At 35.4% G+C, this 23,306-nt stretch overlaps 1 protein-coding gene across 1 annotated transcript; it reads left to right on the top strand.

Moving 5' to 3' along the window:
* Positions 1-215: 215 nt before the first annotated feature.
* Positions 216-21,898, top strand: LOC149781633 (uncharacterized). The gene is made up of 7 exons (XM_089934993.1): positions 216-240; positions 9,740-9,950; positions 10,625-10,770; positions 13,799-13,961; positions 15,468-15,604; positions 18,456-18,603; positions 20,570-21,898. The coding sequence occupies exons 1-7, from the start codon at positions 216-218 to the stop codon at positions 20,829-20,831; spliced, it is 1,092 nt and encodes a 363-aa protein (XP_089791119.1). The 3' UTR covers positions 20,832-21,898.
* The last annotated feature ends 1,408 nt before the right edge of the window (positions 21,899-23,306 follow it).

The raw sequence follows: 23,306 nt of genomic DNA, 5'->3' as shown, positions 1-23,306 counted from the left end.
TTCTAGTCTTTATATGTATACAAAATTATTACGAAATTATGAAGTTTATTCCAAGAGGTTTGACAAATCATCCCGCAGTCTAATTTTTTTTTAAAATCTATCACACCCCGCTTACGCACTCTCCCCAAAGAAGGACCCCAATGCAGTTTGAAATCAACGCCTGTATAATCTGTACATGTCACAAACGTCTTTAACTATCACAAGTGGCTAATACTATGGACATCGCATGCAGAGTTGCAGGTAAATGTCACACTTAACAAATTGCGTGTGTGTTTGTGTGTGTGTGACTTGGATTTTTAACGTAGTTTTAACAATTTTTCAGTCATATCGCTACGATGTCTGCAATGTGTCAGTTTATAGTGATGTTTAGCACTGAGGCATCGTGCCGCAGACATGTAGCATCATGCCCCACCCAGTCACATTATCCTGACACCAGGTCGACCAGCCATAACACTAACCTCTTAATGCTGAGCGCCAAGCGAGATAGCTGTTAGTACCATTTTAGTAAGTCTTTGGTATGACTCGGCCGGGGATGGAACCCACGATGTCCCGTATCCGAGGCGGACGCTCTAACCAATTTACAAATTGTGGCACTTACTGCAGTATATAACATGCAGTTTTAATAATGTGTTCTGTGACCCAAATTTATTATGGACTTTACCTGTTTATGACAAACATGCAGTAATTTTGTGAATATAGTCGCAAATAACATATTCTGGCCTATTAAAAATTACTTTCATGTTTGACACTGTACTTAAATAAAAGAAAATTAAATGTCTACTATTTACAGATAGAACACTAGATCGATATATTAACAGATATGTGGGAAAGGTAGATAAAACAATATAGATGCTAATTATACTCGTGAAACATCATAGGAAAGAAAACGACGGACTGACTGATTCAAGGATATGCACACTAAAAACAAAACAGACCGACAAGAGAGCAATTATCTACGCAAAGAAGATGGTATGAAAGCAATATCCTTTCACAAAGACTCCATATGTATCTGAAACAATATGACATTTACCGTTGATGAGGAACTGTCACAGTTCTAATACATTGGCAGAATTGATAGTGTACTTAGCCACAACAGTAAATGTCACAAATTATTCCATTTTCAAGCGACTTAGCTTTCAAGGTCTCTGGTAGTTCTGACTTACCGGCGACATTGCGTGCGATATCACAAGCAAATGCCTCTTGTGTCATTTATAGGTCCTACACAAGCATCTCGTACCAGATCCTGTTTTAATGGCATCAAGGAAATCCATGTACAACCTGGTCAGATCTATATTTTCCACAAAGTTGGTCCTTTGAATTCCATCTTTTTCCTGAGAACTTACAGTTTATAATTCTTTATGAGTACATTTTATGGGCGTTGCTTCTTTAGTACATCTTATGGGCGTTGCTTCTTCGGAAAAGTTTCCCACTAGAATGGCAATGGATATACTAATTGTCAGCATCTCCATCAGAATTCAGCACGCTGCTTAGCAAAGTATAAACTTTCTCAACGTATAGTTCACCTGTCTCCTTGTTATCGTTTTCGTCGATTCCGTAAATTGTGTTTGTTTCTATCCGTGTCTACTCTTCTAGATCGTCTAAACATTTCTTCTGAGAAATGTTTTAGGTATCCAAGCGCCGGATGAAATCTGGATATGATTCTCGTTTTATTCATGTATGTTTTCATATTTAATATCGCAGCAGACCACTATCTGTTTGACAGTTAAACACTTCTCCTTTCAGATGCATAACATACAGACTCATCTATTTTAGCTGTCTTTTCAAATTCTTCTGTAGTTGTTCTGTCAAGTGACCCACTTTTACTTTGACCTGGCATTCTATGTTGTGTGGAGTTGTTCGAATAGTTTTGATACAATTATTCCAGCGTAAGATTTCCGCTTTTCCATACAAATTGTTCCAAATAAGTAATCGGACTCGCGTATGTATTTCACATTTTGAGCAAAGTCACGATTCCCGTAAGGAAATATTCCACTTTTTACAAATTTTTTTTATTTGTTGTGGGGGTAGGAGGGTTGGAGAGAAAGAGCATAACAAAAATGAAAAGCTGTAATATCTTTTTCATTTGGTTGATTGTTACAGAAATGAATTGCCGAATTAATTACGAAAATATATAAATTGTTTAAAGATTATATAGTAAGTATTATCATATAAGTACATGTAGTAGGGACTGGTTATATGATTTAGCTGTTTTACAATTTTCTAGTCTGGTACATAGTCATGTTGAATAGAATCCACATCTTCCAAAACAATACAAGCAGAATCTTTACAGCACACTGGCCCCATGACCATATGGACATTAATCATTTGGTTTAACAGGTCTAACACTATCGTCTATGTAGTGAGAACAACAGGTGTTTGTGTTTATGCAGATTAATTAAATGATTATTTACAGGACTTAAATAACCTAGATGTTTGTTTGTTTGCTCTACCAGCAAATTCCCCAATGTAGCCGTCGCCCACCCCACACAGTTACAACATACGCCTTATATTAATTACTAAATCAATACGAATGAAGAATGAATGAATTACTTATTAAAAACGAATGATCCATTCTTTGATTCCTGTTTTTCAAATACTTAAGAAGAGACGGTCAGACATACAGACAGACAGACAGGTACACTGAATCACATAGAAAAAAGCACACAAAGAATATGCAAGTCTATTCATTGGGAACTCTGGAATGATTAGTCCTAGTCCATGACTTGGTCACTCTGAAATCAATCACGTTTCAAATACTTTCGTTGACTCTTATTGCCCCAAGCGAGAACTACGGCGTCGTTTTGGAATCTAACACAGCTGGATTATGCCAGGCATGTAATGGACTCTTTCGTGCGAAATCGTCTTAAGAATGCACCTTAAAGTGTGTACTCCTAAGTCTATCCAGTAAAGGACAAGCATACTGTGGATTGCGAAATATCAGGGGGGAAATTACAGGTATAAAATAATTCGTATGCAAACTGTCCTACATAGACTTAATATAACATTTTTTTGAGATAACATTTGGCTAGTGGCTGTTAAATGTATGTATGTATGTATGTATGTATGTATGACTGACTGACTGACTGACTTTATTTCCTCTTTAAAAAGAGATTACATCAGAATAAACAAATTCATGATAATACAAGATCATAAAATAAATCAGAAAATTGACAAAAATACAATAGTAATACTGTGTCAGCTACCGTATTGACAAAACGAAATATCTCACTGCTTGCAATTATGCAAATCTGCAGTCATTTGGCGGAGCAAGGCACTAATCTTTTAACAGTTGCTTGATGATGATAATATTTCGAAAAGTTAATACGTCTATAGTGTTATGTGCTTAACATTAAGTTCGAGATAGTAACGAAAATGAAATGAAAAACTTTTAACTGTAATTCTATATGTAGTTTTTTTTTTCTTTATATGACGCATGTATTTATGCATATATATACTTGTTTGCGCGTATGCGTGCGTGCATGCATTTATCTATGACTGACTGTCTAAATGACTTAGTTACCTCTACAAAAAAGAGTATATCAGGTTGCTAAGATACATATTATACATATCATAGGATTATGAGACACATCATAGACGAGAACGCAAGCATGATATATACATCGTCAGCTAATGTGTTTACAAAATGAGATATATAAATACAGAAAACCATATAGAAATCTCTTGGAAATAAACATAAACAAATACATAAACACACACACAAACAGCTGTCATACAACAAAATTTGCGGATTTGACAAGAAGACTTTGGCCTTTAATTGTTTATATTTAATGTTAATTTACTACTTACTTTTAATATCATGTTAGGGCATGTTAGTTGATAGCAGGGCACACATTTTATTGTAGAATGAAGCTATGCTGTTTGCAGTCACCAACATGAGCGTATCTGATACGTATGTATGTATGTATGTATGTACGTGTGTGTGTGTGTAGGTAGGTTGATGTAGGTGTGTGTGTGTGGCATCTACTACAATGTACACCAAATTGTCTGTATACGAATAAATGAATATGCGTGCACATTATCTGTCTAAATATGTCACTAAACATGACACAGGATCTAACAAAAGTTGAAAATATGTTTGTCACTGATGCCGTATTTTGTATGAAACCACACACACACACACACACAAATATATATATATATATATATATATATATATATATATATATATATATATATATATATATATATATATATATATATATATAGTCTTTCTTGAAATTAATCCTCTGGAAGTTAGATTGTTATAGTCTATAACTCATTTATTAACACTTTAATGTGACGGAAGGCCTAACTTTCGCATGTCTACTTTCCTTGTTGATTTACTTTACATAACCTTTAGAACTCTTAATGTGGTAATAAAATGTCCGACATGTTGGAAATTTGTCATGTTATAACATAATTCATTATTACACATTATTATAATTGTATGATATACGCAATGATACTGACAATGAAATGAGTTGAAACTTTCAATTCAATTCTTCCCCATTTTATCTTTCTCTTCATTTGGACTTGTAAAGTAGCAAATGTTTATGACTTTGTAAATCGGCATTTGTGTGCAGAAAGATAATGCATTAGTATTTTTGGGATCATCGCTTATCATACGAGTATTAATGCATTGCATGCACAAGGTATTTACAGGTACCGACTGTTGCCAGATCTCCATCATATATATCTACTATGTAAATATAAACATTCACTATTCTCGATTCAGTTATTAAATTGCATTCTAAATATAACTTTCTCAATTGTTTATTTTTAATGTCCATAGTGTACAATTATATCGCTATTAAAGTGAAACCAAATTTCGCAAATTTAGTTTTCTTTTTATTTCCAAAGTATTTTTCAATTTTAATAACCTGATTTGTTTTAAAACTTGTATTTCAATATATCAATGTTTGTACATTATTAAACTATATACAATCGTTTTAGCAGCTGACAGTTGTTCTTTTTGTCCTTGTTTCATTTGATTGAAATAAAGAAATATTTCTGCGTGTGGGAACTTTATATTACTTTGTATTTTTTGGTTATTGTTTCAGTTTCAAAAACATTACTATTTTTCTTTAAAACTGTTGAATAACATATACAAAAACAATTCTTGCAGTGATAAGAAAAACAAAACTCCATTGAAATGAAACCTTCATATTTACAGTAATTTGGCAATTATTTATTGAACAAGTGACACCTTCGCATGTAAACCATTGCTAACAGTATAGCACAACTATCGCAAGAATCAAGTAGGTGGAAATACTTCAGTGATTTGTAGTTTTCTTCCTTATATTTGATATTTAATGTCAAAATTCTTAGGCAGTGAGTACGACTTGTAGCAGTACATGTGTAACTTGTAAATTCTCCATTAATCACTCTGATCGATGATCGATACATGTGAGTCACACCGTAAGGGGTTAGTATCACCTTGGATTGACAGCGTGCGTATAAAAGCATTATTCTACCCATCTTTAATTTATTTTCGAGTTTCGTTGCGTATCCTCAATACATCCTAGAGTTCTCCACTAGCGGTCAAATAACGCTCTGATACTAGCTGGATATTTTATAAATTTCTCGCGTTGGATTTGAATACAAGAATAACTGGGATGGATATGAAAATTTTGTTTCTTGGTGAGTATACTTAACTTCGCTATTTGTGTCATTGTATACACAGCAAGATATAGCTCATTTTCAAATATACTTTGATTTAATTATTAGCAAAGAGTGATGACAATTTTGATCAACAGCTGTCATTTAAAGTAGACCTGCACGTAATAAAGATAATAAAAGGGATATAGCAATTTCGTTAAATCTACATGAATATAAAGAATTTGCATTTAGAGCAGATGTTAATTTAGCCCAGATTTTATTATATTGTCCATTGATACTGGTTTTTCATTTAAATGTGGTAGGAAATGGACCAGTTAAAAATACCTGAAAATAATGCTCTCGAGTTATATCGCAAAATCTCGCAATTTCAAAACGAGGCGCTTGTTGCTTGGAGATTTACAAAAAATTAAAATATGTATGTATGTATGTATGTATGTATGTATGTATGTATGTATGTATGTATGTATGTATGTATGTATGTATATGTGTGTGTATCTAATAGCCTTGTGGATTTACAGTTCAACAGTCAAACAATGAAAAGACATCCTAAATTTAAACAACGATAGTATCGCGCTACTAAGCCCTAATTTGAGGGTAAACGGATGCCACGCAGTTAAAATGACAAGTCTCAGTGTCGTGTTGGCATCCCAACTATTCACAATCTGTCATGGCTTTCAGTAAATGTTCAGTGGACTGGAGATTTGATTTTTAAAATTATCAGGAGGGGAAAATAAAATCAGTGAGAAAAGGAACACGTTTTTAGAAAAAGATATAGAATCTGCATTTTTCGCTGGAAGGCATCTCATTGAGATTAAAGTAAGACCTGCCAACCCTAACGAGTCCGTCTCAGTAGGGCAGTTGATTTTTTCCCGTAAGATTGACCAGTTTTCAGTAAGGTGTAACAAAATATCAATAACTATTATTATAAAGCTGTAAACCGTAATTAAAAGTTCGACGCATTGACGATATACATTATGTTCAACTGAAAAGTTTAAGGACGTGTTGACTTTATTTACCACTAGTACAGTTGCACCAAACTCTAGTTCCAAACCCTACGCAGCTCAGTATCTTGTTGCTATCTCTCGACATAATTCTCGGAAATTCTATTCCATTTCACATGACGATGGCAACCATTTCTCCCGCCACTAGACATACACAAATTGGCACGTGATGTCCAATAAACATAATTGTGTTCTTTCAAGCTTTTATTCACAATAATCTGAATACTCCATTTTATTCTTCTGATTTGATTATTAACACTTATCTAGAAGCTTATTTTCCGTTTCGTCTTAGACTTGCATCTCTTTCTGGACGCCGTTTTTAAAAATTCTATGAACAAACAAGCGCTGTTAAGCCCGAGTGGTCTAAAGCGCTCTCCGTTAGGGATCAATTTCATCTCACCTCTGTCTGCGTGGGTTCGAGTCTAGGATTCGGCTAATGTGGGTATGTGAGAAAGCTTGCCACTAGCTTCTCGTGGGTCGGTGGTTCTTCCTGGGGTTTTCCTGGGTTCTTCCTCCACCATTAATACTGGCCGCCATGCATAGGCTATTGTGTGCTGAAAAATGGACAACAAAGTTAAAAACGTCTGGGTGCTGCTGTAAAGTTAGTCTGGATCTCTAAGTTCACTAATTCTAAGACGAAACCCGGATCCAAATAAAACACGGATGAACCAATTATCCGGATTTTTTGGCAACGATAATTTTTCCATAAGTTTTGCTAGTATAGTGGCGCTCTACAGTTTGGTATTTTGCATAGGGTTAGAATTTTAAAGAAAAAAAAATTCCCCGGCTTTCCTCAATGGTTATGCTGGCTATTTATAAAAGACCTCGTATATTTTAGATATAGTTTAAAGAATCTTTGTTTCCTTTTATTTTGGTGTATGATTGATGGGTGTAATATGGGTTATAGAGTATACAGCTTGGCCTTACTCAAGATGTGCACCATTCAAAAAAGCTCCACTTGGTCATTTTCATTTCCTGAACTTCAGAGGTAACTTGGATAAAAAAGAGCTGATAAATTTTTTTATATATACATTTTATATATATGTTTATGCATTCATTGCACTTTCAGAAGTTGGTATTGTGTATTATGGCAAAATTCATTTTCCCTATTTTAATAGCTGCTATGGATAGTGTACTTTAGAATAATTCATACTGATTTTTTGTCACATAGGAGCGGTATTTTTAGTTAGCAGTGTGCTTAGATCATGTCCAATTTCCAAAAGTACAATATCCAAAGAAATATCATCCACATTACATTAATGTAGCATACACGTCTGCCAACATTCTCTCCACTGTGCATGTTTTAAATGCAAACAACGTCACCTTACATACGTCATTCTCTCAAAAGTACATAATAACTGGTGAGCGCCCCTTATACCGTAAGTTCGTATTTTAAGGATAATTTTCGTTCTTACGGCAAAATTGTAAGAGTTGACAGGTCTGTAAAGTTCCAAGGAACATACATTTTTTGTGTACGTGAAAAGTTATTGCATCCATGAAATATGAAATACCAAAACTATAGAATAACGTCATTTAAAATTAAAATACCTAAACAATAGAATAGTGTTATTTAAAATAAAATTCCAAAACGATAGAATACTGTTATTTAAAATTAAAATACCCAAACTATATAATAATGTTATTCAAAATTAAAATACCCAGACTATAGAATAATGTTATTTAAAATAAAATTCCAAAACTATAGAATAATGTTATTTGATTTTTATTCTCCAAAACTATAGAATAAAGTCATTTAAAATTAAAATACCCCAAATATAGAATAATGTTATTTAATTAAAATATCATAACTAAAAAATAATGTTATTTTAATTAAAATTCTAAGGCAAAAAAATCATGCTATTTTAAATTTTAATTGTTTGGATAATGGTCAGACTTAGATCCGGGATTCTGAAAATGGGTTTATGAAGACGTTTTTCAGAATTTGAAACTAGCCATAGCTCGTTAGTGACAGACTATTAGATCTGACTACAGACAAAATTATGTACATTGGTATTTGTCTAATGGGACTAAGGAAAATTGTATTTTCAATTTAAATTCAACAGAAAGGGTGGGGACGGCTGCTGTCTTTTGAATTTGTAAATATATTGATTGCTTTTCCCACTGATTCTAGTTAAGTTTATTTAACATATATAATTCTTTCTCAACGTGCTTTTGATAGCTAAACTGTATATACCACTAAACATGATTTGACAATGATTATTAAAATGTAAAAAGAGCTTGCTTAAAGTGGTTTCCTGCGATATACGATAACATACGTTTTTAGTATAAAACCAATTTCTAAGGAAAATATTTCATTTGCTTGGCTGAGGGTATTTACTTTTGTTTATTGGCGAATATGTTTGTTGTTGTTGTCTTTGTTGTTGTTGTTTTTATTCTTCTTCTTCTTATTATTGAACCTCTCCGGTGGCCTGGTGGTTAGAGCGTCCGCCTCGGATGCGGGAGGTCGTGGGTTCGATCTCCGGCCGAGTCATACCAAAGACTTACAAAAATGGTACTAACATCTTTCTCGCTTGGCTCTCAGCATTAAGAGGTTAGTTAGTGTAGGACTGGTCGGCCCTGAGTCAGGATAATGTGACTGGGTGGGACATCATACCACATGTCTGTGGCATGATGCCCCAGTACTAGACATCACTAAAAACTGCCACACTGCAGACATCGTAGCGATCTGACTGAAAAATTGTTAAAGCTACGTTAAAAATCCAAATCACACACACACACACACACACACACACACACACATTAGTATTATTGCTCATATTTGTTTATGAGCAGTATAAATACAAGAACGTATTTGATGATATTATTCAGACTTACCAACACCGATTTCCACTTTCAAGTCAACATAAAGAACATTAAAACATTAACCCAGCAGTGATATCATCATTTTCAGTATTGGTGCTGGATATCAGGAACGGCAACTCGTCCGAACGTGTATTGTGAAAGGTGTCCATTGTCAGAGTCCTCGAAGCCTCGCCATCATTCAGTGTCCGTTATTTACCCGTCACACACACACACACACACACACACACACCGCATGCAGTAACATCCATTACATTTTGATACGATACCAATTTATGTTCTTTACTGAAACTTTACAGTTATAAGTGCTGCTCTTGTATGCAGTCAGGTGCCGCCAGCGCAAAATGGCCAGGGCCAGAATACATGTGCTCAAGCAGGGCGCAACGCTGTATCCAGGTGTTTTCAGTCGAATGGAGGCTTTCAGATGCAGTCCGTTATAGCTATACTTTCTAATGGCAGTCAAGGAGCCCTTCCACCTAACTCAGATCAAGTTAGAAAAAGCATCTGCCAGTAAGTATTTCGAGAAATGTCAACAAGAATCTTCTTTGTTTATACTCATCTAACTTTTGTTTAACAGAGGTAGTTTAGATGTTGCAAACGGGAACTACACACGTAATTGTCAACACAATGCAAAAACTTTAGCACGTATCTTCATGTATTTAAAAAAAAAAAAAAACAAGCAAAGAAGGACCGTATTCCGTACGATAGTCTATGTAAATGGGATAACTATTCCATGAACGCAAGATCTATTACACAAGAAAGTGTCCGATTTTTCTCTTTCTTTCTAAATGTTGTATATCTTACAATTCTTATACTTTCCGAACTTGCTTGAATAGTTACTTATGATCCTTTCGCTGAAGTAAATGTATGTAAATTTAAGTCAACAAAGTTACAATGGTTCATTCTGCAATACAATCTTCGAATCGTGGAATTTCCCAAAGTTACTGTTGGAATGTTTTGTTCAGTATCCTTATAGCATGCATTTTTAAACACATTTAGAACTGACTAAACAAAGCTACAGACAGTTCCAAATGATCACAAGGAAGAGAATATAAGGGGCTGATCAGGATGTCGAGTGGAGTCAGATCTTTGATGAGAAGAAAAGATTCAGGAAACTTCTCCTCAACACAAATTTTCAATTCGCCATAGATATACTTAATATATAACATTCAATTTCTTTTCAGGGGCCAATCAGCTATCATTAGCTGCGTATTTGCGAGTGTTAATGGTCTCCGAACTAGCGATCAATGTCCGTCTCGGAATGATTTTATACGTCTGGAACAGGAGACTGTGGGCCTCATCACGGGTCTGCAAACAATGTGTGGAAGTGGTAAGTTTTGCTTTGCTTGGCTTTTACCGTTTTGTTTTGGGAATTAAAAAGTATCGAAAATAGTGAATTTCTCTGACATGAACTGAAGATACAACGCAAACGTTCAATCAATATTTACTTACCTACTTTTATTAAGACTTATTCTTACGACATTTTCATCATCTATAGCCATATTGAATGTTTGTATAACCGAAATAAATTGACATTTTTAACGAGCGCAGCAAGAGGAGATCACGCGAAATGAGCTCTTATGGCAACGCACGTCGTCAATAAAATTGTCCAGTTGAAGAAAATAAATCTATTCCGTTTTTCTATATTCTTCCAGCTTCTTATATTATCCATATCTAGTTCTGACCGACAGTCTCAGACCATAATTATTTTCGTCTATTTTATGTATAGTTTTGCCCGCCACCCCTGTGGCTGCCAACAAAAATATTGCTAGAGGCTTCTGTCCTGTGCCATCCACTCTACCTGACTCCAGGTGTGACCCATCTTAGCGATGTCCGCCTCAAGGTCGCGTCTCCAGGTGTTTCTTGGTCGGACCCTTTTCCGCTTGCCCTGAGGGTTCCACCCCAATGATTGTCTCGTAATGTTGGTTGGCGGCTTTCGTTGGGTGTGTCCTATCCAACCATACCGTCTCTTCTTGATCTCGTCCTCTACCGGAAGCTGGGAGGTACTCTGCCACATGCTAGCGTTGCTGATGGTGTCTAGTCAGAGGATCGGGAGAATTCTTCTTAAACAGATATTGACGAAGGTCTGAACTCTCTTTACGGTCGAAGTGGTGGTTCTCCAGGTCTCTGCTCCATACAATCGGACTGACTTCAAATTGGAGTTGAGCAGTCTGATCATGGTAGTCAAATAAATTTATTTGGAGCTCCAGACGTTCGTGAGCTATATGAAAGCTGATCTCGTCTTTCCAATCATTGCCTTTACGTTTGCGTCTGTGCCACCCTGCTGGTTGATAATGGTGCCCATATACGTGACTGACTCCACTTCTTCCAGGGGGGCTTTCATTCAGTGTGACGGAATTGTTGCTGACATAATTGATACTGAGGATTTTGGTCTTATCTTTGTGGCTGTTGCGGCCAACCTGTACTGATGTGGCTGCCATTACGTCGGCCTTGTCCTGCATTTGCTGCTGACCGTGGAACAAGAGCGCTAGGTCAGCGGCAATGTTTAGGTCCTCAAGTTGACTCTACAATGTCCAATGCATCCCATTTCGACGCCCTTTCGTGGATGTCTTCATAATCCAGTCGATGACGAGAAGGATGAGAAACGACGACAATAAGCAGCCTTGCCTCACGCCAGTCCGCATTAGGAAGGTGTTTGTGTGCTGTCCTGCATGAATGTCTCTGCAGGACATTCAGTTATAAGCGTTTTTGATCAGGTTCGCCAGCTTGGTTGGGTTGCCGTAGTGGCAAAGTTTTCAGAGTGTCTCTCGGTCCACGCTGTCGAATGCCGTTTCATAATCGAAAAAGATGATGTAGATAGAACAATTCCACTCCAACGATTACTCGACTGTGATGCGAAGAGTAGCTATTTGGTCCGTACACGATCTGTTTTGCCAGAAGCTCGCTTGCTCGTCTCTTAACTATGGGTCAACGGCCTCCTTCGTCCTCTCTAGGACGAACCGGTTGAAGACATTCCCTGGTGTGATTCCTCTGTAGCTGGAGCAGTTGTTGAGGTTGCCTTTCTTTGGGATCATGATGAGGTATCCCTCCTTCTAGTCAGTCGGTATTTCTTCTTCCTCCCAGATCTTCTCAAAGAGGGGTGGTAGCATTTCCACTGATGCCTCTAGGTCTGCTACGAGGCATCTGCTGCGATGCCGTCGGGTCTTGCTGCTTTGCCGTTCTTCGGCTAGGTGATGGCTATCCTGATCTCGTCTCTAGTGGGATTGTAACAGCTTATGGAGAGATCTGCGTTGGCTGTGTGAATTTCTGGGGGATTTAGTAGTGCTGGCCTGTTGAACAGTTCTTCAAAATGTTCTGCCCATCTATTCAATCAGTGTTCTGTACTTGCTATGGTCTTTCCCTAATTGTCCTTTACGGGACTCTCTGTTTTGCTGTACTTGCCGGACAGCTTCTTGGTGATGTCGTACAGCTTCTTCATGTTTCCACTTCCGGCCGCTTCTTTTGCCTCTGCTGCCAGTCTTTTAACGAAGTTTCTCCTGTCTATCTTGATGCTTCTTTTCACTTCTCTGTATGCGTCAGTGTACTGTTTTTGTACCTTTATTTTTATATATATTTTGACTAACTAGAGATAAATAGATCTATTAATATTTGAATTATGTATAATGCATATTTAAAAAATATTATTTAAAAAAAATAAGAAAATTTTAAAAAATTAAAAATAATTATATACTATATCTTGATATATTATTGACGAATATTCAATATTACATCAGAACTCAATTCCTATAATTAAAAAAAATATGGTGTGCATGATGCTTATAATGAAGTATTCTATAAATAATTAATCATAATATATTGAGAATTAATTTAAAAAATGCCCTTTCAATGTTTAAAAATTAGTAAATTTATTTTTATGATATTAGTTTATGCTTTCACTAGTTAAGTTATTCTGTAAAGTAGAAAAATATAAAAATATTCTTAACTAATTGTAAACAGGGGACAAAATTTTTAAAAAAAATATTAATGAATGTCGTATAGTGTTTTTGAATTTAGACCTTTTGGATATACCGCATTAAGACGGTCAATCCAATAGGTTTCCTTTAGCAGACGTTCCGTCTCAGAATCAGCTGTAACAATAGGTTGGAAGGAGAAATCTTGCAAGTATGGGAACTCATGAAAAAAATGAATGAAGTTTGTACCATCAATGGCATTAATGCTTATGACGTCAAGGATGACGTCATCCTTAATGAAGACGAAATAAAGTATTTCATTCAAAATTAAAATTTAAGTTTTTTCTTACCTTCTTAGGTTTTTACAGGTAATACTTTCAAAGAACTTAAAATACATTGTCATTATTATTATTATTATTATTATTATTATTATTATTATTTCAATAGGTCCATTACCAGCACCCAGCCCCTGTATGAGCGAACTTAATAACCACATGAGACAGTGTTATTCCCAAGTGGGACTCAATCCCGACCTTTTCACCCCATCAGGAAGCCAAATGACTGGAGCTGTTATTGGAGAAAATAGGGAAATAGCTGGAAAATTCTGCCGGTTTGTTTATTTTTAATTTAAATTCATTTTGTTTTCTCGGGGGTGGGGACTCAAGAAAAACATGTATCGGTCACGTACGCTTGGACGTTTTGGATCCGGTTTTGACACCCTGCTGCCGAGAGACGCTCATTACAGAGACGCCTTGATTTTGAATATCCCATGTCAATAAGATGTGAACGAAGCCAACAAAAAACAAGATCCGTATTAACAGTGGAAATTAATTTTGCCACGATTAGTATCCTTTTTAAATTTATCTTATCTCTCAGTTTTTGGTTTCATTTTACTTAGTAAAAAGACGTAGAATAAGGAACGAACTCCTATCAATAATTTTTAGTGCAAATTATATCCCTGTAACCCGACTGCCCAAATATCCATACTATCACGTATATAGTAAGTACCCCCAACCCCCCTCTGTCCTTTGTAATCAAAGCATGTATATGTTGGTGTTCCAAAAGCTTGATGACGTGGGGGTGGGTGGATTAATTGCAAGGCGAGCGAGATGACAGGAAGGCATATATATAGACGGACACGAATTATAAAAATTCACAGAGGGTTGGATATCACATATATATCGTTGCTGAAGATTGTTCTTAAAAGGTACGTTCATCAACCAGTCACAAGACTAGCCAACAATAACAAAACTACAAGAGACGAAGCTTGTTGTCACCCTTTTTCCTTTTCATCCGCGGAGAGATCTCAAGATTCTCACGGGATTGATTGTTGTACCTCGGACATGCATATATAAGTACAACGATTAGGAACCTTTGGTAGTTAGAAAAAAAGTAAGGGCAATGAGCGTGATACGGTGATAAAAATTAACATTGTTGAGGACTGAATCCATGTTTGAGTTTTAATTAAAGACTGGCTAATTAAAGGAAGATGCCGTGGGAGGATGTCAATTAGTGAATAGCAATTCCCCCACGCCTGAAATGTATCCCAGATTGTGATTAATCCCCTCTAGCATGCAATGCGATGTTGTGGAATGCTGCCTGGTGCGCAGCAAATGATGTAATTCAATGCAAAATATCGCAATGATGTCATTGCTAGGTGACTCACAGACTATGATATTATCTTCCAAAAGCCTGTATTAAGCCTTTGTATGTTGCCGGAAAATATAAGTGATGGAAGCCATTCGGGAAAACCGAATCGTTTTAAGGGAGACAATTTATCGGAAGTAATTAAATACAATAAACTATGCATTCTTTATAAGTAGATAATAATAATAATAATAATAATAATAATAATAATAATGATAACGATAATGATAATATGGATATGGTAATTATAAATCTTTGCAAGTGACAAGTTATCTTATTCTCTTTATTATAGTAAAAAGTCAGGTGTTACTAATTAATGTTTTTCCCCTTCATTTTGTCTTGTTTAACTTATTTGATATAAAGTATGTTATTTCAATGTATTTTGTTGTAGTTTGTTTCATTTCATCTCTTTGATTTCATTTGAGATAAAATGTTTTACTGAAATTAGTTTGATCTAATTTTCTAACAGGAACAGAGTGAATCTGTTTGAGTGCATGAAGAAGACACTTGATAGCTGCGCTGGGGCCCGGGAGATCATGTCCCTTAGTGGCTACGACCACGACTCCCTGGAGAAAGGCATTGATGTCCTATGCCATGACGTCAATGGTAGGCTTATTTATTTTATTTATTTATCTGCAGCATTTTGAATGCGGCTAGATATTCCACTATTTTCAATCTTGCTCCTTCTTTACTCCATTAACTTTACATTGTCAGAATTGTGCAGTATTGTACAATACTGAACACATTGATATTGCACGCACATTCACGACACGTCTGCCTAAAATAGCATACTATATTAGAAACTACTTTGTAAACAAACCATGCACACCCATGTAGTACACTTGAGGATTTAGTTTATTAGATTTGTTTGTGGATGAAATAAAACAGCTGTTTCGTCATTTGAAAGTAGATATGATAAAGTGAACAATATGGGTGAGTTTCCTGAGTTACAAATGAAACTTTCAAAAGAGCACATAAATGAACGTGATATTCGCAATGTCCACAACAAACGTGTGAGACGCAGTATTGAAAATACCATTCTGATCATTGAAACATTTATTCAGGAGAAATGTTCGTAACTTTTCGTTAATGTAATTGTTCAGATTAAGACCAGTGATCTCTGGGTATCAAAATAGTATAGAAAAGCATACTGAGGGCAATGGCTATCGGATATCTATCAGAGACGTACCATTTATAAGTGAAAGTACTAAATTAGTGGGAAAAAATGCACCTGACGGTTTTGTTAGAAAAGCAAGGGCATCAGAGCCAGTAAGTGAAGACGACGCTGGCTGAATGGATTGTCACATACCAGCTGCAATATTACAAGTTAACTTTGTTAATACAATGATTCGGATTTAGTCTAGCGATAGACGCCATACAGGTCATAACATCGCTGGGATCCTACACATACCATGCGAGTGACCAGACATAAACATGTCTTCTTTAGCTGGTAATAAAATATATATATATGCTTACATTTTTGCATCTTGAATTTTCTGAAACTGTACTTTCCTAGTTAGTTCTGCAAATCCGATTTACATCAGCTATGTCATTTGTTCTTAAGCTTTGATTACACACCGCGAAATTGTACTGCAATTTCGATTATATTTCCACCTGCCATAACAATAGCTTTACTCCACCCAAAATTAAATGAACGTGATATTTCATAGCGTCGTTTTGATAACTTCAATTGAAAGAGTTCATATATTTCCTATCTTTTAGGGGGAATACAGCATCAGTTCAATTACTTGGTTTCTTGTAGTGTATTTTATTGTAATTAAACCCTAGGTAGATTAATAAAATGATTATATAATACAAACGTTACTTCATTGTATGGGATAATATGAACTCGTTTTCTCGGATGAATGATTCACTCCCAAAGGTCGTGCAGACTCATATTTTCCCATTCAAATGCAGTAATCTATAATTATTGTGCAATGAAAATGATCATTTATATTCGATACTATATCTTATTGTCACCTCTTGTGAAACTATGTTTAGCATTGGCGATATTTCCTAGAACAGTAAAGAATATCACTTGTATTTAGTAACTAGCAAACATTAAGCCAAAATTGAAAATAAAATGTTTCAGTTCTCCCTGCTGACATGACAATCGACGGGCGTTATTTCAGACCATTCTGGAAAGATATTTTGTTCTAAAAGTTCCAGTCCATTAATTGAAATGTATCCAAATGTAATGCATGCCAATGTTTTCAAATATTATAAAAAGATTTGATCGTAACATAGGTGAGACAGCTCAGATGCACACGATTTTAGACTATTGCAGTGAATGTAATTAAAACTGTAGAAAAAATGAAGAAAATATATATAAAAAACATAATTTGTGTATATATGCATGTGCCGACAAATTCTCATACTAAAACTCTAGCTCAACGCAGATTCTGATGCCACATAAACAGTTTTTTTTATAACCCAATCAGTAGCCAGCATCTTTGGTTATTGACCGTATTTAAGCAGAAGCATGCTCTCTGGACTTTTCAGTCTGAACTCTTTTAAATAGTTCACTTTTCCCAAGCAAATGACTCAGGTGAATGTTTAATGGAATGTAAAGCATCCATTTGTTTGATACATCCGGTCAGCATGTACAATTGAAGCTTAACCAATGAATGTGTCAAACTTTGAAATTCTCTAAGTCGCTGTTGGTTTTGGTTTCGTGTGTTATGGCACAACAACACAAGTAGGTTATTTGATGCGTGGTTAATTGGGGTAAACTATCTTGGTTAAGGACACACCACGTCTGAATGGGATTGGCTTTGTATGTTTGATGGTAAAGCTTAGGGACACACCACAAAGTACAAAATATAGCTAATCCAAAGCCAGGAATGGAACCCGCACATTCTGCTCGAGAGTTCTACACGCTATCCACTGAGTTTTCTGGACTCTTGAAACGTGTGTTATTTTAGATATATATTCTAGTCATGATATTTATCGTTTTCATTTACGTGGGGTTTGTTTCTTTTCTATTTTCAGACACAAACTTTGTGCATAAATCAAACAGATGCATATATCCTGCCTCCATCAAAATTACTAATGTATCCATCAAGATTCCTGATGTATCCATCAAGATTCTAAATGTATCCATCTAGATTATTAATGTATCCGACAAGGTTCCTATTATATCCATCATTATCCTAATGCATCCGATTTACACTGAGGTCCGAAGCAATTTGCATCTAATGACAACACTTTAAACAGAAATTACGTTTGAAATAATCTGGTGGACATCATACGTTTGAAATAGTCTCGTCGACATAATATATTTTATGAACTTTGTATCAGATCTGTTAAGTTTTAGCCTGGTGTGTGTATATGTATTATTTAATATTTTAATTAGATATATTCCATCCCTCAACACATAGTTTAACATATCTAAATTTCCATGTATTTATTGTGACACTCAATTACATGAAGTTGAATAACTCCATTACTTTTTTAGTGTACGTCAAGGGTCTTGTTTGTTTCCAAAACCCAAGTCCCCAGGTCCAGGCGTGTGTGGATACGATGGTGGGCAAGATCACCGATCTGACAGCCAGGCAACTTCAGCAGCCCATGCCAATGGACCAATTCTACAACCAATTCTGCCAGTGCGTAACATGTCTATCTACCCTTTTCCGCACCTCCAACCACTTATTGTGAACTTTCTCTAATCTGAAGGAAGGTGCTGATAATTTGTGAATGATTTTTGTACGTTGCACGATATTCAGAACATATTCATCCTAATCACTTTGTAGAGCTGTGTATCACGATAAAATTTTGTATTGCGGTATACTTAGAAACGTTCCTCGATACCATATTCATGTTAACGAACAACAATTCGACGCTCGGGCCAGGGGCCTGACACTTTGGGTTTTATTTTCGTCTATCAGCAACTTGAAAAATATCCTGCTCTGATTTATAACAAAATAACATGATCTTGTATCTACGATATTATTTGTAAAAGATAATAATTATCTTGAGATAAAGGAAAGAAAATATATCAGCTTAAAAAAAATTAACAGCTTCCCCCCCCCCCCATTAAATGACCAGTATCATATAGTAGATGAATTTGTTATGTGTGTATTAATTGCATTATAAGTTGCAATCTAAAATCGGTAAAGTTCCATGACTGAAGTTACACTATAGCGACAAATTATTTACCAAAGATGGCCAGTAAACATAAAATTCTTGCTCAACAAACGAGAAAATCTTTCGCGGACTTCAGAAATTACAGAAAGTTCAGACAGAAAACACGTGCGCTCCTGAAAATCGTAGGCCGATTTGCAGTCTTAGAAAGGAATGAATAGACGTATCACATTCACATATGTTTGTAAATAGCTAAAACTTGACGCGTGTTGCTTTGCGTTTTTTTCTTTTCTTCTCGTGCTTTTTGATTCTTCTGAAATTTCGATTGGACTGAATTTGTTTCACAACAATCAATTTGGCCACTGCTTTGGCATCCGCGACACGTGTCAAACATGTGGTTATAGAATATAAATATAATTATAATTGTAATTTTCGCTATTATTCACAAATACAACCGTTTTTTTTTTAAAAAAGAAGATAATTTTTTAAACTATTTTGTAATGAATAATGAAACCACGCTAATAATATTAGTAAAGTCGTAACAAGTTTCCTCTTTAATTTCAATACATTCCTTACTGAGGAAGACTACCGACGTACCGGTACAGTGAAAAAGTACCGTGGTACGTACCATCGGAATATATACCGCGGTAAATCGGTACACCGGTAAAACCTCTACCACATTATAATTGCAACGTCACGCAATGCAGCTTAAATCAAGTTACTTGTTTACAAAATGAAGAAATACATTTTCTTATAGAGATCAAAAGTCATTTTATTTTTTGTTGTTGTAGTAGTTTTAAATCGTTTAGTCATTTCAAATCTAAGTGAAAATACATAATTGTACCCATATGTAAACATATATAGCGAGTTATGAGAAAGTCTGCACCAGGTTTCAGGACTTCGTCATGCCAATACAAACCAAATGTATTTATGTTTGAAACATGCCAATACAAACCAAATATATTTATGTTTGAAAATAATGTATTCTACTGCAAAGAGGCGAGACTATCACATAAATCGTCGCTATCTTTAAGGCTGGAAACATCGGTTTTACATGGACTGCTTTGAAATGTTGTCAGGATGTTAACTTGTTGTATATTTGCAGTATAACTACGTTTTGGCTGCTTACGATCCGGTGAAGGACATATCTGTATAAGATATGTCCTTCACCAGATCGTAAGCAGCCAAAAAGCTTCATATTTAGTGAGTTATTTTTAAGGATTGTATAAATCCTTAAAAATAACTCACTAAATATGAAACTTTTTATATGATAATGTTTTATTGAAATGGATTTGTGCTTCTCCTTTTTTAAATAATATATTCTCTTTAACTGACGCAGTTACTACTGTGGTTATATACCTTTTCATTTACTAGAATGATGTGCCTACCGTCTCGTTTTAGCATCGATGTGTCGCTAGGCAAATACGTATTTAAAAAAAAGATATTTTTTTAATATAATCAACTAAAATGGGTCACTCCTGCTTTTAGGTCTCGTATCCAGCATATGGAGTGTGATCTCAGTGCCTGGAATGGTCAGTGTGAACGGGCTGCAATCGGATTAAAAAATGAGTTTGAATGCAACCTTCTTCCCTCCAGATGTCGCCGAGATGCTACCCTCCAGTCAAAACTTCAGCAGACTTGCGCAATCCACAATTTTGCACGTGAACTCAGAAGTGGTGCCACGTCATCTGTATTTACATCTAGTGTTGTAATTGCAATAATTGCTTTTTCATTGGCGTTGTTCTTATGACATGACAAAACTAGATACTAGTATATCGATAATACCAAAATATCACATTTAAGAGTTTTCTCTTCGCAAATCTATTCATTTCTTATTTCTGTACATATATGGCAGATCAATATCGTTACAAACAGTTCTTGTTGACATAATGCAATGTATTTCTATGCTATTCTCGAAACAATAGATTGCGCTATACGTGATGAGAAAATGTTTACACAATACGCTATCTTAAAATGACATAGCTTCCAGATAAAGCTGAAAAGGCGGATGAAGGAGTCTATATTAGTGATAACTTTTCCAGTCCTTCTTTTCATCTTGTATATAAAAATATTTCATTCTATTACGTTCAGTATCATCAAAAATTTAAGTTTAATCAACATAAATTGTTGCCGTATTTATGTTTACATTTGATTTCTCCTGTGTCATAGGTACTAGCAGACGTTCTGTTATAGTATTGATCTTGTATTAGTAGAAATTCCACAAGATATACACTCGTGTAGTTTTATCATATCTCACAATCCACAAGTTATGAGTATTTAAAGCCAAGTTATTAGCATCCATTTTGATGCAAGAGTCAGTATGTGCGTGCGCACCCAGGAAGAGAGAGAGAGAGAGAGAGAGAGAGAGATTTAATCAGGGACCATCAAACAATATTGCATTGAACAAATGAATTAAATACAATCTAAATGAAGACAACATTTGCAAAAATAGCACGACTAACTCACTACCCATTCACGGTTTGCAAAAGGTTATGCAGAGAGACATGGTTTATAAAATGTGATACATTTTTAAACAAGATGCAATACGATTGCTACAAACTAAGAATTAATGGCAAACGGTGTGGAATTGCTGTAAATGCAAATAGTAATTGTTGTAGGGACAGGCACCACAATTGTTGTATGCATGTAATCACAGTTGTTGTAGGCATGTAATCACAGTTGTTGTAGGCACATACGCCACAATTGCTGTGTGTACATAAACTTTTATTGTTGTCTGCGCATAAACTACACTTGTTGTGTACACATAAACAAACTACAATTGTTGAATGTACATAAACAAAACTCTTCATGTTCAATTTTTCCATATGCATTCAGTTTCTGTACTTGTTCATCATTGTATCATCTTCATGAAATATGAATAAATTTTGCTCGAAATCATGTGTAATTTTGAGATCGTAAATAATGGACACACACATCACACACATCACACACACACACACAGATAGCCAAAAGACAAAGACTCTACAGGCGTCAGCTTTCCCATAAAAGTTTGAATGAAATAAAAAGGGAAAGCAAACGAACAGCACAAATATATTGACATAAAAGCTGGAGAAAAATGTTTCGACCTAAAGCATGCTCTTAGGAGACAATAAAGAATTTACACAGAGAAAAATGTTTCGACCTAAAGCATGCTCTTAGGAGACAATAAAGAATTTACACAGGGAAAAATGTTTCGACCTAAAGCATGCTCTTAGGAGACAATAAAGAATTTACACAGAGAAAAATGTTTCGACCTAAAGCATGCTCTTAGGAGACAATAAAGAATTTACACAGAGAAAAATGTTTCGACCTAAAGCAAGCTCGTAGGAGACAATAAAGAATTTACACAGAGAAAAATGTTTCGACCTAAAGCATGCTCTTAGGAGACAATAAAGAATTTACACAGAGAAAAATGTTTCGACCTAAAGCAAGCTCTTAGGAGACAATAAAGAATTTACACAGAGAAAAATGTTTCGACCTAAAGCAAGCTCTTAGGAGACAATAAAGAATTTACACAGAGACCATTAAACACAAAGACAATTAACACAATAACATGAAATAAGTACTGGTCTAGAAAAAGATCAATTATACATAAACAAGGAAAACGATCTTTGAAGGAAGCTATCACCAGTCTGTGATTCTTTGATGATATATCCTTTGTTAGACATGTAACTACTTCTTCTTAAATTGCTCAGTTTTCTGGTGCTGCTACTTTGGGGATGAGTGTACGGTCAAGTGGATAATGGTGCTGCTGAACTCTTATGCCAGGGAACAGGTGCCATTATTTGCAGCACAGGATCATTCCTGCTAGGGACGAGCCATAAATCTCATACATATTTCTTTATATCATCCTAAATAAATGTCAGACATATAATCATGTATCCATGTGAGATATATCGATACACATTTTCGTCTCTATTTGGCATATAGGTGTTAATTAAAGGTACATGTATATACCTTGCAATTGAACCCTTTCTTTCGGCCCTTTTTATTACATTTTTGGGGATGATCCAATTGTTAAGTGGATAAAAAAACGTTTATGCATTAGAGCAGAAATGTACATCTTCCTCCAGGGCGCGCGCCGGATACTTTCAAAACCGACCCTATGATGTAAATAAGCAGAAAAACTAGGTGGCTATATATAGGTACATGCATTAGAGCAAGGCAAATTGTGCTGTTACCAATCGTACATCTTGCATGCCGATAATACCAACCTTTAAAAAAT

The sequence above is a fragment of the Sinohyriopsis cumingii genome, chromosome 15 (genome assembly GCF_028554795.1).
Source record: "Sinohyriopsis cumingii isolate HCF-2022 chromosome 15, ASM2855479v2, whole genome shotgun sequence".
Lineage (NCBI taxonomy): Eukaryota > Metazoa > Mollusca > Bivalvia > Unionida > Unionidae > Sinohyriopsis > Sinohyriopsis cumingii.
The sequence above is the reverse complement of the archived record's forward strand: the minus strand, read 5'-3'. Positions and strand labels throughout refer to the sequence as shown.